Here is a 14,637-nt window from a genome sequence, read left to right on the forward strand (position 1 = left end):
ATATTTTGCATTGACATTCACACATGAGGAGTTAATCAGGGAGAGGAATGCCAGAGGTGTATTCAACTCTGGCAGTAAGCTAAAGAATCTTGTAATAACTGAGAGTAAAGTGGAGGAGAAATTGTTGAAGATAAACACAAGAAAGGCACCTGGGGTGGATGGGATCTATCCAGTTATATTAAAGGAGGCAGCAAAGGAAGTAAGCAAACCCTTAGCCATAATTATGAGAGCTTCCTTGGACTCAGGGGAGGTACCCACAGACTGGAGATTTGCAAATGTGACCCCAATTCACAAAGGAGGATCAAAGGTTGACACAAGTAATTATAGACCTGTGAGTTTAACTTCTGTTCCAGGAAAATTAATGGAGGCACTGGTTAAAGAAGCACTGCAGGATCATCCAGGCAAGACTTCAGTTATAGCTCGGACACAGCATGGTTTGGTTAAGGGGAAGTCTTGCCTGACCAATTTGATTGGATACTATGATGCAGTAACAAAAGAACTGGATGCAGGGAATAACTTTGATATATATACTTGGATCTTAGAAAGGCTTTTGATACTGTTGCACATGAAAGACTGCTGCACAAATTGGAGCAGTGTGGCATTGGAGGCAAATTGCTACTATGGATAAAGGGGTGGTTGAGGGAGAGAAGACAGAGAGTGGTAATCAATGGACACTGCTCATCGTGGACTAATGTTATTAGTGGAGTCCCTCGGGGTTCAGTGTTGGGTCCATTATTGTTTTCTGTGTTTATAAATGATATTGATGATGGTATATCAAGCTTAATGTCCAAGTTTGCAGATGATACGAAGGTTGGCAGGGTTGTCAAGGACACTACTGACACTATGCTGCTGCAACAGGATCTGGAAAGGTTGATCAAATGGGCTGAAAGGTGGCAAATGAGGTTTAACATTGATAAACGTAAAGTATTACATATGGGAAACAGCAACCCCAGAGCAACGTATCAACTCTGTGGTACTACACTGACAGTGGTAGAGAATGAAAGGGACCTGGGGGTGGTTGTGCAGGCAGATATGAAGTTCTCTGAGCAGTGCAGACGGGCTGCAAGAGTAGCTCATGGTGTATTGTCAATGATATATAGGAATTTTTCTAGAAGGGATAAGGAGGTGATTATTCCCTTGTATAAAGCAATGGTCAGGCCACACCTTGAGTACTGTATACAGGTCTGGAGGCCTCATTTCAAGAAGGATGTAGAGCTGCTGGAACGAGTACAGAGAAGGGCAACAAGATTAGTGAATGGAACAAAGGGGTGCTCTTATGAAGAAAGGCTTAAGTTTTGCAAATTACAGTGTCTGGAGACTAGGCACCAGCGAGGTGATCTGATAGAGGTGTATAAAGCCTTGAATGGTTTGAGCATGCTCAATGCCGATGAGATTCTTCCTCTTGCTCAGAATAATCACCTGAGAGGGCATAAATTCAAATTGAGGAAAGACAGGTGTAAGATAGACATGCGGAAATTTGCCTTTAGCCAGCGGGTGGTTCGTTGGTGGAAGAGACTTCCATCCCTTGTCATGGAAGTTGATAGCCTAAATAAGTTGAAGGCTCAGCTGGACAGGTATTTGGAATGAACAGAGGGATGAAGTGGAAGTGGTTTTTTTTTTTTTTTGGCTGATGCTGCATAAGCTTGCTTTCTTGCATCAAATGCCTCTAGTAATGCTAATGCTATTTGTATCTTTTCATATTTATTTGTGTAGTTATTATTTCATAACCTTTGGCCATTTTCCCTTCTCAGAAATTCCCCCCCCATAAGAAATTCTAAACCTCCAGTCCCTTGGAAAACTTCTTATCTGGGTTCTATTGTATTATGTTTTCAGTGAAAAAGTACTACTGAAATTTTCAGTTTCTTTTCCCAAATGGTGTTTTATAAGAGTTTACTAAAAGTCATGTTTTGAAAATATTTTTTATCATTAAATAAGGTTTGTGTTTCATAAAACTCTTGAAGTTTAATATCCATTTTCTAATTCCCAAAAGTTTTATTTCTTATCTTTAATTCAAATATAGTCCTAAGCTTTTGCAACTCCAGCAAAAATAAAGAGGTGCTTCACTCCCCCATATAGGTATTGATCTAGCTGATGTTTGAATTTTCCAAATTATCAATCTTAACTTATTCCAGTAATTAACAACTCACTGGCTAAAAGAATTAATACCATGAATCCACATGTTAAACTTACTTCCCCATTTCAGATAACAAATTTTGTTATGCACAGAGAGGTTCAGGAGATTATCTGATGGAGGTATGCAACAGCCTCTGTGATCATCTCTCTAAACACTTCTCATTTGATATTTACATTTTTTAACAAATCAGTCAGTCCAAAACGTTAAAATAAAACCAAAGAGAGTTTAAAAAATGTCTGACAATGGAGTCATGAAGAACAGCTACCCCTTGCAGGACCAGTGCATTCTGCTCACAGTGATCCCTTCATGCAGCCAGATGCACAAGGGTATAGACTCTAACATTAAGGTAGGCAGTTGAGTGCTCGATGATTCCCTTGATTTAATTCCTTCCAGGGCAATGACAGTTTTCATCAAGAAGTCAAATGTTATACTTCCACTTAATTCCCACTCCTCTGCACCTAGGATACACAAAGGCATTTCCTGTGGCACTGTCTCGCTACCATCAGGTCTGCATACATACAACACTCAGTACATACAATACAGCTTTGATTCACAGGAGAACCTCCTTTGGCCATTTCCCCCCCTCCTCCCAATGCTTCTCTGACTCAATTGTTAGACTGGGCAGGTCTGCATAAGCTGCAAGTTTCTGAGGAAAAATCCATTGCCGTTCTTCTGAGGGGACGCCTCAGTTGGACCAGACCACCGGTTTGCTGCTCTGGAGATTTTTCTCTTAGAGTGGTGAGAAAAATCCTCATAATGCATGCTATTTATATAAGAGACAAAGTGAAACAGTTGTATGCCAAGCTCCAGGAGTGACTCACGTAGATTGAGGCACAAATGGGGGGGGGGCTCTCCACCTCCTTTATGATAACATCTTTATCCCGATCTTGACTTACGCAGCTGGAGCTTGGGGAGGGTCAATTGAACATTCACATATACGAAGGATTTTGTCTTCTGCTCAAAGTTTTGCTCTTCTGGGAATCACCAGAGCCTGCAGGACTGTGGCTACCGACGCGTTGTGCATCCTTGCTGGGAAGATGCCAGCTGAGTTAGTGGTGGCACAGTATTCTTTGTGGTTTACCCTTAAGAGAGGAATCTCTAGACAGATTTTTGGCATTGAGTCATGCCCGGAGGGGCAGGCTGCTGCAATGCTTGACTTACCATCTGAACGAAAGCGGGTCACTGATGAATTGGAGGCCATCTAGCAATTGCAGTGGACCAATTCTGAGAAGAGTCTTCATCTGTACACCTTTATGCCTTCGGTTCATGTTGTGAGCTGAGAACAACGTTCTAGGCTCCAGTTTTGGCTTGCGGCTTGTGCTGTTCTCACTGGACATGGTCTGAAGTCGAGGTTGTTTCGGATGGGGCTGTCCCTGATGGAGCTATGTGTTTGCAGAGAGCCAGAGACTGTCCTCCACATGGTGCTGGAGTGTCTATTGTACGAGAACATTAGAGCAAGACTGGAGTGAGGGAGGCTTGCTCTTACTGATTGATTACAATTTAAAGGAATTGTTTAATGATTGTAACAGTTACTTTTTAGAATTTGCTAAAGAGTCGCTTATGTAAGAAGTAGGGTGATGCCCAGCTAGTAGTAGCAAACTACCTCCTCGTGGTGTGGGGTGCGATAAGCCTGTCCCTGCCACGAGGCCAAATGGTTGAAATTGCAGATAAATTAATTGTTTTTGTTTGTTTGAATTGAGTTGACCAGTTGGTCTTGTGTTTTTTCTTGAAATAACCTAGACTGGTAAAAGAAGAAATACGAATGAGAACCAAGTCGCATATGGGTGAAAACCCGGGTGCCAACTTGGGATGGAAGCTCACTCAAATGACAAATGACACTCCTCCCAATGATAGTTTAAACAGAAGTTCATATATTAAATAAATTATATGAACTAACTTTTGAATTTCAACTTGTACACTGAAATTCAATATATAAGGAGAATCCATTCCTTGCTCTCTTTGCCATCCAACCTCAGACTTTAAAACAATCAATGTAATGAATGTATTTTGAATCTTGATTCAAAATAAATTCAACAAATTTTGTATTTAGTAGGAGTAAATCAAATAACAATTAAAAGATAAACTGAAAAAGTAAAATTTTACATTAACCTGTTTCTTACCCTGAGGATAAACTGTTGAAAACTTCTTTATACACAACACTGCAAATTGTATTAGCCTTTGTGATATCTTTGATACCTGTAATTTGAATTTTGATGCTAGCCACAGTTCAACATCAAGACAGAGTAACAGACAATGTCCAAAGATCAGCTTATTCTGATCTATGCAAATGAATGTTTGATCTTGACATTTGACTGTTACAGCAAAAGGTAAACTTTTGCTGTCCTTTGTATTCAGTATTATACATGGAATTTCAATGATGTACCATGTTTTTGATGTAAAGATTGGGCAGAAAATGAATGATTTGCTGGCTTTACAATTACTATATCCCATTACAGAGGCCATTGTCCTATTATCAATTTAAATCTTTATAGCGGGAAGTCAGAAAGCAAAAGTGAGGCTAGGTATTCAGATTGATAATGTAACATCATGTCTTTCCTATCAACTGGTTGTCAGTAACCAGTAATCTTCCTGAGTTGTTATTAGCTTGCATCACTAAAACCATGTGCATGCCTCAATGTTCATTACCGACACACTAAAAAAATTATAATATGGCAATTCAAGGCATGTTATTCGCACATTTTAGAGTTTAAGAAATGCTTAGCAGGAAAGTGATGAAAGTTAGGATTCAATGACCTTCCATGCTATATTGAAGGGCTGACACTGAGTAGCAAAATAGCTGTATGGGTGGCAAGCTCTTTTTATTAAAAAAAAAAAAAAAAAAAAAAAACTCTCTTTTGGGAAGTAGACTGATCTTAATACCAGAACAGCACATAAAGTTGAAAACTAACCAAACACTATTTCTTTAAAAGTAAATGTTTGGTTACTATTAGCTTAAAAATAAGGTAATGGATTTTTATTGTTCATACGTTATTAAAAAAATTACTACTACTTTAAAAAATTTTGGTAAATTAAAAAGGTATATCGAACATTTATATTTAATTGTGGGTAAAAATGACTTTACCTCTTGTTTAAGATTTTCAACTTGAACCGTCAATTCAGATACTTGATTCTGTAACATATCCTCACTATGCATTGCATTTGTTAATGATTTTTCAAGTTCAATCACCCTTTCTTCCAATTCATCCTTTTCTTTCTTTAGTCCTACTATCTCATCTAAACATGCACTCTTCTGGTTTTTACTGGAAACTACAAATGATATGGAAAATGGATTTTTTAATAATATATTTCAAAACAAACTATACTACTTACAAAGGATATCCTAAAATTTTTAAGTGAATATTGTAATGATAAGTACAGCTAGGGAGGGAGGTGAGGGAAAGAAGTCATAACTCTCAACAAAATGTTACTCAGACAGATAATTTCTGACAAAATTAGAAAAACACTGAACAACTTAATCATGCCAAAAGTGTAACTGAAAAATATTAGTAAAGTTGCATTAGAAGCAGAATAGCATTCCAGGTACAAACTATATAGTCAAACTGTTGTTCAGCCAGTGAGAATATTAGCCCAGTGCACCATGGGCAAGCAATTAAAGTACCAAAGGGCATCTTCTATCAATCTGAATTTAACAGTAGTGGTGGGGGACCTGACAACTAACTTTTTCTTTTCTTTTTTTTTTTCTCTGAAGTTCAAGCACTGAAATATGCCAATGTTAGACTTTTTACTTTCTACTTTTTTTTGTATTTTCTGAATATTTGAAAATTTGAAATATTTAAAATTGTTTGTAATTTAGATATGTTATTTAAAAAACGAAAAACAAAAGAAATAAGAGACATAAACATAAAATATAAATATGAAATTATTAGTTGCTTCCATTTTCATGTATATAAAGCCTTTAGCATTAGCATAGGCATTTGATGCAAGAAAGCAAGCTTATGCAGCATCAGCCTAAAAAAAAAAAAAAAAAACCCACTTCCACTTCACCCCTCTGTTCGTTCAAAATACCTGTCCAGCTGAGCCTTAAACTTATTTAGGCTATCAACCTCCACTACAAGGGATGGAAGTCTGTTCCACCAACCAACCACCCGCTGGCTAAAGACAAATTTCCGCACGTCTATCCTACATCTGTCTTTCCTCAATTTGAATTTATGCCCTCTCAGGTGATTATTCTGAGCTAGAGGAAGAATCCCATCAGCATTGAGCATGCTCAAACCATTCAAGGCTTTATACACCTCTATCAGATCACCTCGCTGGTGCCTAGTCTCCAGACACTGTAATTTGCAAAACTTAAGCCTTTCTTCGTAAGAGCACCTCTTTGTTCCATTCACTAATCTTGTTGCCCTTCTCTGTACTCGTTCCAGCAGCTCTACATCCTTCTTGAAATGAGGCTTCCAGACCTGTATACAGTACTCTAGGTGTGGCCTGACCATTGCCGTATACAAGGGAATAATCACCTCCTTATCCCTGCTGGAAAAATTCCTGTATATCATTGACAATACTCCATGAGCTACTCTTGCAGCCCGTCTGCACTGCTCAGAGAACTTCATATCTGCCTGCACAACCACCCCCAAGTCCCTTTCATTCTCTACCACTGTCAGTGTAGTACCACAGAGTTGATACGTTGCTCTGGGGTTGCTGTTTCCCATGTGTAGTACTTTACATTTGTCAATGTTAAACTTCATTTGCCACCTCTCAGCCCATCTGCTCAACCTTTCCAGATCCTGTTGCAGCAGCATAGTGTCAGTAGTGTCCTTGACAACCCTGCCAACCTTTGTATCGTCTGCAAACTTGGACATTAAGCTTGATATACCATCATCAATATCATTTATAAATACAGAAAACAATAATGGACCCAACACTGAGCCCTGAGGGACTCCACTAATAACATTAGTCCACGATGAGCAGTGTCCATTGATTACCACTCTCTGTCTTCTCTCCCTCAACCACCCCTTTATCCATAGCAGCAATTTGCCTCCAATGCCACACTGCTCCAATTTGTGCAGCAGTCTTTCATGTGCAACAGTATCAAAAGCCTTTCTAAGATCCAAGTATATAATATCAAAGCTATTCCCTGCATCCAGTTCTTTTTGACTGCATCATAGTATCCAATCAAATTGGTCAGGCAAGACTTCCCCTTAACAAAACCATGCTGTGTTCCGAGCTATAACTGAAGTCTTGTCTAAATGATCCTGCAGTGCTTCTTTAACCAGTGCCTCCATTAATTTTCCTGGAACAGAAGTTAAGCTCACAGGTCTATAATTACTTGTGTCCGCCTTTGATCCTCCTTTTTGAATTGGGGTCACGTTTACACATTTCCAGTCTATGGGTACCTCCCCTGAGTCCAAGGAAGCTCTCATAATTATGGCTAAGGGTTTGCTTACTTCCTTTGCTGCCTCCTTTAATATAACTGGATAGATCCTGTCCACCCCGGGTGCCTTTCTTGTGTTTATCTTCAACAGTTTCTCCTCCACTTTACTCCCAGTTATTTCAAGATTCTGTAGCTTACTGCTAGAGTTGAATACACCTCTGGCATTCCCCTCGCTGAATAACTCCTCGTGTGTGAATGTCGATGCAAAATATTCATTTAGTTTGTTAGCTACCTGAGCAGGATCACCAACAGTTGACCCATCAATATCAAGTGGACCAATCTGATTCATCCCCTTCCTTCTAGAGTTTACATAAGTAAAGAACTCTTTGCTGTTTTTCTTTGCATCCCTTGCCAAGGATTTCTCGTAATCTGCCTTCGCCTGCCTAACCTCCTTTGTAACTTGGTTGCATATCAACTTGTATCTATCATAGGCTTCTGTGTCATGTGTTAATTTGTAAGTATCCCATGCATTTTTCTTCTCTGCCATATGCCTCATTAGTTCATCTGACATCCATTTTGGCCTAAACCTTGAACAATATTTCTTAGTTGGTATGTAAAGCCTAGTAGCTTCCAAGATAAGTTCTTTGAATGCTTCCCATTTTGAGTTTGCTGTTAGTAACATCATCAGTTGGCCCCACTGTATAGAATTTAAATACTGTCTCAGTCCATCGTAGTCGCCTTTATGGAAGCAATAACCCTTCCCTTTACCCCTAATGGTAGTTACCTCTTTGAGTAAATCCCACTTCAGCACACTGTGATCACTGCCACCTAGTGGTTCATTTATCTGCAGATTCTTAATGCATGAAGAATCACTGCTGATAATCAAATCAAGAGTATTACTCCCTCTAGTTGCCTCCCGAACATGCTGATGTAGAAAACAATCATCCAATAAATCCACAAAAGCCCTGCTAGTGTGTGAGTGACCAGCCCCCAAATTCCAGTCAATATCTGGGAAATTAAAATCTCCCATTATAAGACTCTGATTTACTGGCCCACTCTATTTCCCTGTACAGTTTCTTATTATACTCATCAGAGTCATTAGGCCTGTAGCAAACTCCTACTCTCAATTTTGATCTCCCAATGCTTATGTCACACCAAACTGACTCAACACTGCACTGTCCAACGATGTCGACTGGCTTAACTTCCTTGGTTTTTATGTGTTTCTTAACTAATAGCATAACCCCTCCCCCCTTCCTATCCTGTCTATCCTTTCTGTAGACGTTGTACTCCCCAAATTCCAGTTCTGCGTACCTTATATCTGTGTGACACCACGTCTCTGATATCCCAACAATATCTGCCTTTGATGTTTTGAGCAATACCTCAAATTCATCAAATTTATTTACTAAACTCCTAGCATTGGTGTACACGCAAGTATACCTGCACCTGTTTCTATTCTTAGCTACCCTAACACAACCCATGTGTTTACTTGTACCGCATGGCTCCCAGCAGTCTCTGAAATATCATGCATCTTGTTTTTCAGGCTTCTGCTCATTCTAATAGAAGCAGTGCAAGAATCTCTTTCACCTCTGCCAGTGGCTACTGTCAATCTATTGGTCTTTGTGTCCCCCCAAGCTAGCAGTTTTCCGACCCACCTAACACTGCCTCGATAGCATCAGCAAATATTCTTGCACCCTTTCTATTTAAGTGTATCCCATCCCTGTAGAAGCAATCTCTCCTGTTAACAAGTACAGTCCAGGCTGAAAAAAATTCTACCCCTTGAGCCTTGCACAATCTTTCCAGGGCCGAATTGTTCGACAAGGCTCTCATCATATACTCCCTCCTATCGTGTCTGGGCAGAATTGCAGACACTTTCAAATTCAACCCTAATTCTCGGCTTTTGTTGAACAGTGACCTGTACTTGTTAAGTAATTCTGCCGGTCTCCATTAATGGACAAAATTTCAAAATTATGCATGCAGACATTTACTTCACTTATTAAATACATAATCAGAAATACATATGCAGTGGAATCTCTGATTAGCAGATCTAGTTGAGGACTGCCTGAAGCATCCCTTATAAAGATGTGTTTGTTAATGTGAAAATAAAGGAGTTTTGTAGAAGAAAGTACATAGTACAATCTGTCTGCAGAATCAGCTTTGTTTCTTTTTTCGAAGTAGAATTTCCATTTTCTTTCCAGATTTTATAAATATTCTCTTTGGTCTTTAAAATATTTCCAATCTATGTTTTTACAACATTAAACCTTTAAAGAAGGAAATTATAATTGTTTAACCATAAATACATCGACCTATAGTGTTGCCTCCCTATTTAACCCTGAAGTGATTAAGGCTGATAACTTTAAAAAAGTGTGGTCTCTTTGCTTTTAACATCATTGCTACTTGATGAGAGACCAGTAAGTCCTGAAATAGGTTCCCATAAGATTGTTTGCAAGTGTCTCATGTTTTAAATAAATGGCAGATTTTGGTGCAATACCATGAAAACTCATTGTGAGGCCAAAGTTTGTTCTGCTGTGAACAATTAAGGCCATATCATTTACTATGCAGTTTAAATCTTACTAGCCACAAAACACGTGAATGGAAAAGACATTCCTCCTAACTTAATTTAATAATTTCAATAAGGAAATTTATAATTTTGAAGTTAAAACTGTAAAATCAAAAATTAAAATAATGTACTGCCCAAATATTGTTGTTCAACTTACTTTTCAACTAACTGACAATGGCTTATGTATTTTATTTTATTTTATTTTTTTGTAATGACACTAAAATTTTAAATTTTTTTTCTTCCTTCGTCAACCATTTCCATTTGTTGGCCACTCTGAATCAAAATTCAAACTTTCAAATGAATAATGTTGCCTAAATTAGTGAACATTAACTTCTCTTTAATCAGAGGTTTTTAATTTTTACATCAGCTCATTCTCCTTCCTGCAGTCATTATCTAGAGAGCCCATTAATCAGATGATTTTGTAGCATTATATTGGTTCATGCCATAGGACATGCAGCCAGTACAGCATTCCATCAATATTTCACAAAAAATGCACAATTTTGAATTTTTGTGCTTGTTACATTTTTTATTCTGTTTTTAATTCCAAAACGTGCTCATCTCGAAGAAAAAGTATGAAAAGCAAACTGGGAGAGTAACAAAAAATGCCTTGTGTTTCTGTGATTTCAAGCTCTTTCACTTGCATTTGTGTAAAGGTTCTCTTGACCACCATAAAAAGTATCAGAATTGGTGCAAGCTGAACTTATATATTTTTGACTGCACTAAAGTTCAATTCCCATATTAATGTAGATACAATAAGTTGATCAACTGTATTTTATTTCTGAATGTGTGTTATTTCTTATAAACAAAATATGCCTTCAATGATACTCTCTATACAAAATATTTTTTCTTTTGTAGTACAGTAGACTTTCAGAATAACGGCACCATCAGGGATTCAAGGTGCCGTTATTTCGATTTTTTGGTTATCTAGAAAGTTTGATTTTTAATATATTTAATGCAGAAATAATAAGATTAAATAAAAAACAGAGATTAAGAATGAAATTTTATTAACTACACATAAAAATCATAAACATGTTGATGATCCAATGTTATATTCTGCCATCAATACACTCCTACTTATGCCCCGTTTTATTTTCTTTATTATATCGAGTTTTTCACTGAGCTGTTCTTTTCTTCTCTGTATAAGGTTTAGGAGCCATAGTGAGGGGTTTTAATTTAAAATAAATGTAAAACAGTGGTATAATCCATAATAACAATACAGAATTCACTTTCAAGATGGTGAACGTAAATAAATACTGTAATCACATGACTTGATGTTTTCTTTTTTGGGCACTGCACTCTTCGTTGTACGTAAACATCTGATCTCAATGTGCCGTTAGCTGAAACGTTCCGTTATTTCGAGAGTCTACTGTATAAGATTCTGTCAATTTATTTATTTATTATTGATTTTAAAGTCAATATTTAAGGGGAAAAAAAACAGAAATTACTACTTCTTACATATCAAAAGTAGAAATTTAGAAGAGCAGAAGAATTTATTTTATGATGTTCTTTTGAAATAATTTTAAGCAATATTCATTAGAACAAAATTTCGATACAATGATATATATTGTCCCTTTACTGTACTGATAACGTGTGGGTAATAATGCCTGAGAGCTGTGACCTAGCTGAGTCTGAATTAAGGCATTATTTCCATGCATGCATGCTCCAAATCCTAATGATATCCATAAAGTAGTAGTGTTATTATTGTTTCGAGAACCACAGAAAATTTTAAACTTCTAAAATGTTCCTAAGAAAAAAGTTTTCAAATTAGTTACCTTCAATTTCACGAAGTTCATATAAAATTCTTTCCTTTTCAGAATTCATCATATCCAGTGTGGTCTGTGTTCGTTTTAAGTCTACTTTAAGATTCTGAATTTCTTTTTGAGAATCCTACATTTCAGAAATTTACAATTAGTTTTAAAACTGAAAGCCTTAATTACGATTTAAAAAAAACATGGATAGGATGTAAAATTTAAATAAAATGCAGCATATCCTCAATATAATATAAAGGGAAATTATGCTTCAGACTAGAACAGCAAAGCAACAGGCTCAAAGTAGCAGGAGTGCTATGGCTTGGGGAGAACTGAAGAATGGTACATGATACAGCCAAGGATGTGGTGTGTGTGTGTGTGTTCAGTGCAAAGAGTATGAAGAAATTAGACAAATTCAGTATTCTGATAGGTGTTTATAAGAAGCTAAAGAAGAGGGTGGATGCCAATGAAGGAACTGAAATGGGGGGCTCATCAAGCTCTCAGCAGCCCAACTGAATGCTGGAACTTACACTTGTGCATCAGGTAACACAGTAGCAATTCCCAATGTAGAATGTGCTGATCCCTCGGGAGTCAGTTACTGTTGGTGACTACTGTCAAGGAAATGGGAAATATACAGTGCAAGGATAGGAGGAATAGGACCAAGGTATCTGCCAGGAGCAAAGGTATGTGATGTTGTAGAGCATAGCAGATATCATCCGTTAAGGATGCAAAAGGTGATATTTTTGTACGTTTTTTGTAAAAAAAATGTTTTACAAAAAAAAAATGTAATTTATTATCAATTTCTCTGATATTATTATTATTATTATTATTATTATTATTAGGCATATGGTGCAAGGAAGCCGAGGCTTATGCTACACCAGCAAGAAAAAATTTCCGAGTTATCCTAAGAGAGAGAGAGAGAGAAAACAAGAGTCAGAAGAGAAAGGAATCACCAAGAAAGAGAAGAATGATGATATCCAGCTCAGGACCCTGGGTATGCCATGTCCATACTCACCAGATGTGAGTCCCTGGGGTTAATATATGTCCCTCTGGCTTGAATGCTGTTTCAGGGAATGTATATTGTAAAACATCTGTATATCACTGTATTTCCTCTTGCAAATAAACAAATATTCAAAATAATAATAATAAAATTATAATTATTATTCTACTTTACCACAAGCTTCTTCACCATTCTCTCTGCTTCAGTAACCATTTTAGGATGATTTTTATTGGAATCTTCTAAATGAGATCTCTTGATCATAATTCAGGTAAATAATTCAATCTCATTTTATTGTTATTTCTGTTACAATTAATAGCTATACAATAACAAATTATATAATCAAGATTAAACAAAATAACAGCATAATTTTTTTGCATCTCAACATCTATAAAGATTGTGTTTCATTAAAAACAAACAGAAAACTAATTCATATTGGTAGATTTCTTTATTATTATTATTATTAGCCATATGGTGCAAGGAAGCATTATGCTGCACCAGCCAAAAAAAAATTCCTGGGTTACCCTGTGAGAGAGAGAGAGAGAGAGAGAGAGAGAGAGAGAAGAGAGAGAGAGAGAGAGAGAGAGAGAGAGAGAGAGAGAGAGAGAAGTAAAAAGGAATCACCAAGAAAGAGAAGAATGATGATATCCAGCTCAGGACCTTGGGTGTGCCAAGCCCATACTCACCAGATGTGAGCCCCTAGGGTTAACTTGACACACTTGTGCCGCAACATAAAGGGAAGAGTATTGAGCATGCAGCATTTATGAGGCTGCAATATAATAATAGCATAGGGTTGCCAAGTCCTATTTTTCCTGTAAGCTTTACGTTTTTTTGGTTGATTTTACTGTTTACGTTTTTAATTTGCCTGTAAGTAGGTGTCTTCCTTTTTTTTTCTTTTTACGATGAAAATCATGTTTTAAACGTCCCGGTAAATACAGTTAAAAGTTGGTTGCTAACACAACCATCAGATGACAGTGCAACTATTCAAAAACTGTTAGCAACAAGGTTTTTTCAACAGTTGCCTACCATGAGAAAGGCGGAAGAAGGAAGGACACTTTCATTGTCCATCGTGTGGGAGAAGGATGCAATGTAGTTTATCACATGTTGAAATGTAAAGTTGTTAATAAACATGTTGAAATGTGAAGTTGTTAATAAGTTATAGTAAGGAATATTGAACTTTATAGAAATTTAATGTACATTGTGCACTATTATTAAATATAAAAACACTTGTACACATTATTTCTTCTTAACAGTTCTTTCTTTCTCAAATTGAGAGCAAGATCCTAGGAGAGACGTGGGCTTTGAATTATTTGTTGATGAGATAAGATTAACAAATTATTATATACTGTTAATAACTAACAGAGAGTGGTAATCAATGGACACTGCTCATCGTGGACTGATGTTATTAGTGGAGTTCCTCAGGGCTCAGTGTTGGGTCCATTATTGTTTTCTGTATTTATAAATGATATTGATGATGGTATATCGGGCTTAATGTCCAAGTTTGCAGACGATACAAAGGTTGGCAGGGTCGTCAAGGACACTACTGACACTATGCTGCTGCAACAGGATCTGGAAAGGTTGAGCAGATGGGCTGAGAGGTGGCAAATGAAGTTTAACATTGACAAATGTAAAGTACTACACATGGGAAACAGCAACCCCAGAGCAACGTATCAACTCTGTGGTACTACACTGACAGTGGTAGAGAATGAAAGGGACTTGGGGGTGGTTGTGCAGGCAGATATGAAGTTCTCTGAGCAGTGCAGACGGGCTGCAAGAGTAGCTCATGGAGTATTGTCAATGATATACAGGAATTTTTCCAGCAGGGATAAGGAGGTGATTATTCCATTGTATAAGGCGATGGTCAGGCCACAC

At 37.3% G+C, this 14,637-nt stretch overlaps 1 protein-coding gene across 1 annotated transcript in view; it reads right to left on the bottom strand.

Moving 5' to 3' along the window:
* LOC150078150 (uncharacterized) overlaps positions 1-13,010 on the bottom strand; it is a 71,879-nt gene extending 58,869 nt beyond the window's left edge. The window contains exons 1-3 of the mRNA XM_090385073.1: positions 12,943-13,010; positions 11,793-11,907; positions 5,217-5,401 (exon numbers count right to left, since the gene is read on the bottom strand). Coding sequence (XP_090241199.1) covers positions 5,217-5,401; positions 11,793-11,907; positions 12,943-12,981 — 339 coding nt within the window. The 5' untranslated portion in view covers positions 12,982-13,010. The remainder of the gene's footprint in view (positions 1-5,216; positions 5,402-11,792; positions 11,908-12,942) is intronic.
* Positions 13,011-14,637: the final 1,627 nt, after the last annotated feature.

The sequence above is a fragment of the Mastigoproctus giganteus genome, chromosome 11, assembly GCF_048544385.1.
Source record: "Mastigoproctus giganteus isolate SK-2022 chromosome 11, ASM4854438v1, whole genome shotgun sequence".
NCBI classification, from domain to species: Eukaryota; Metazoa; Arthropoda; class Arachnida; order Uropygi; family Thelyphonidae; genus Mastigoproctus; species Mastigoproctus giganteus.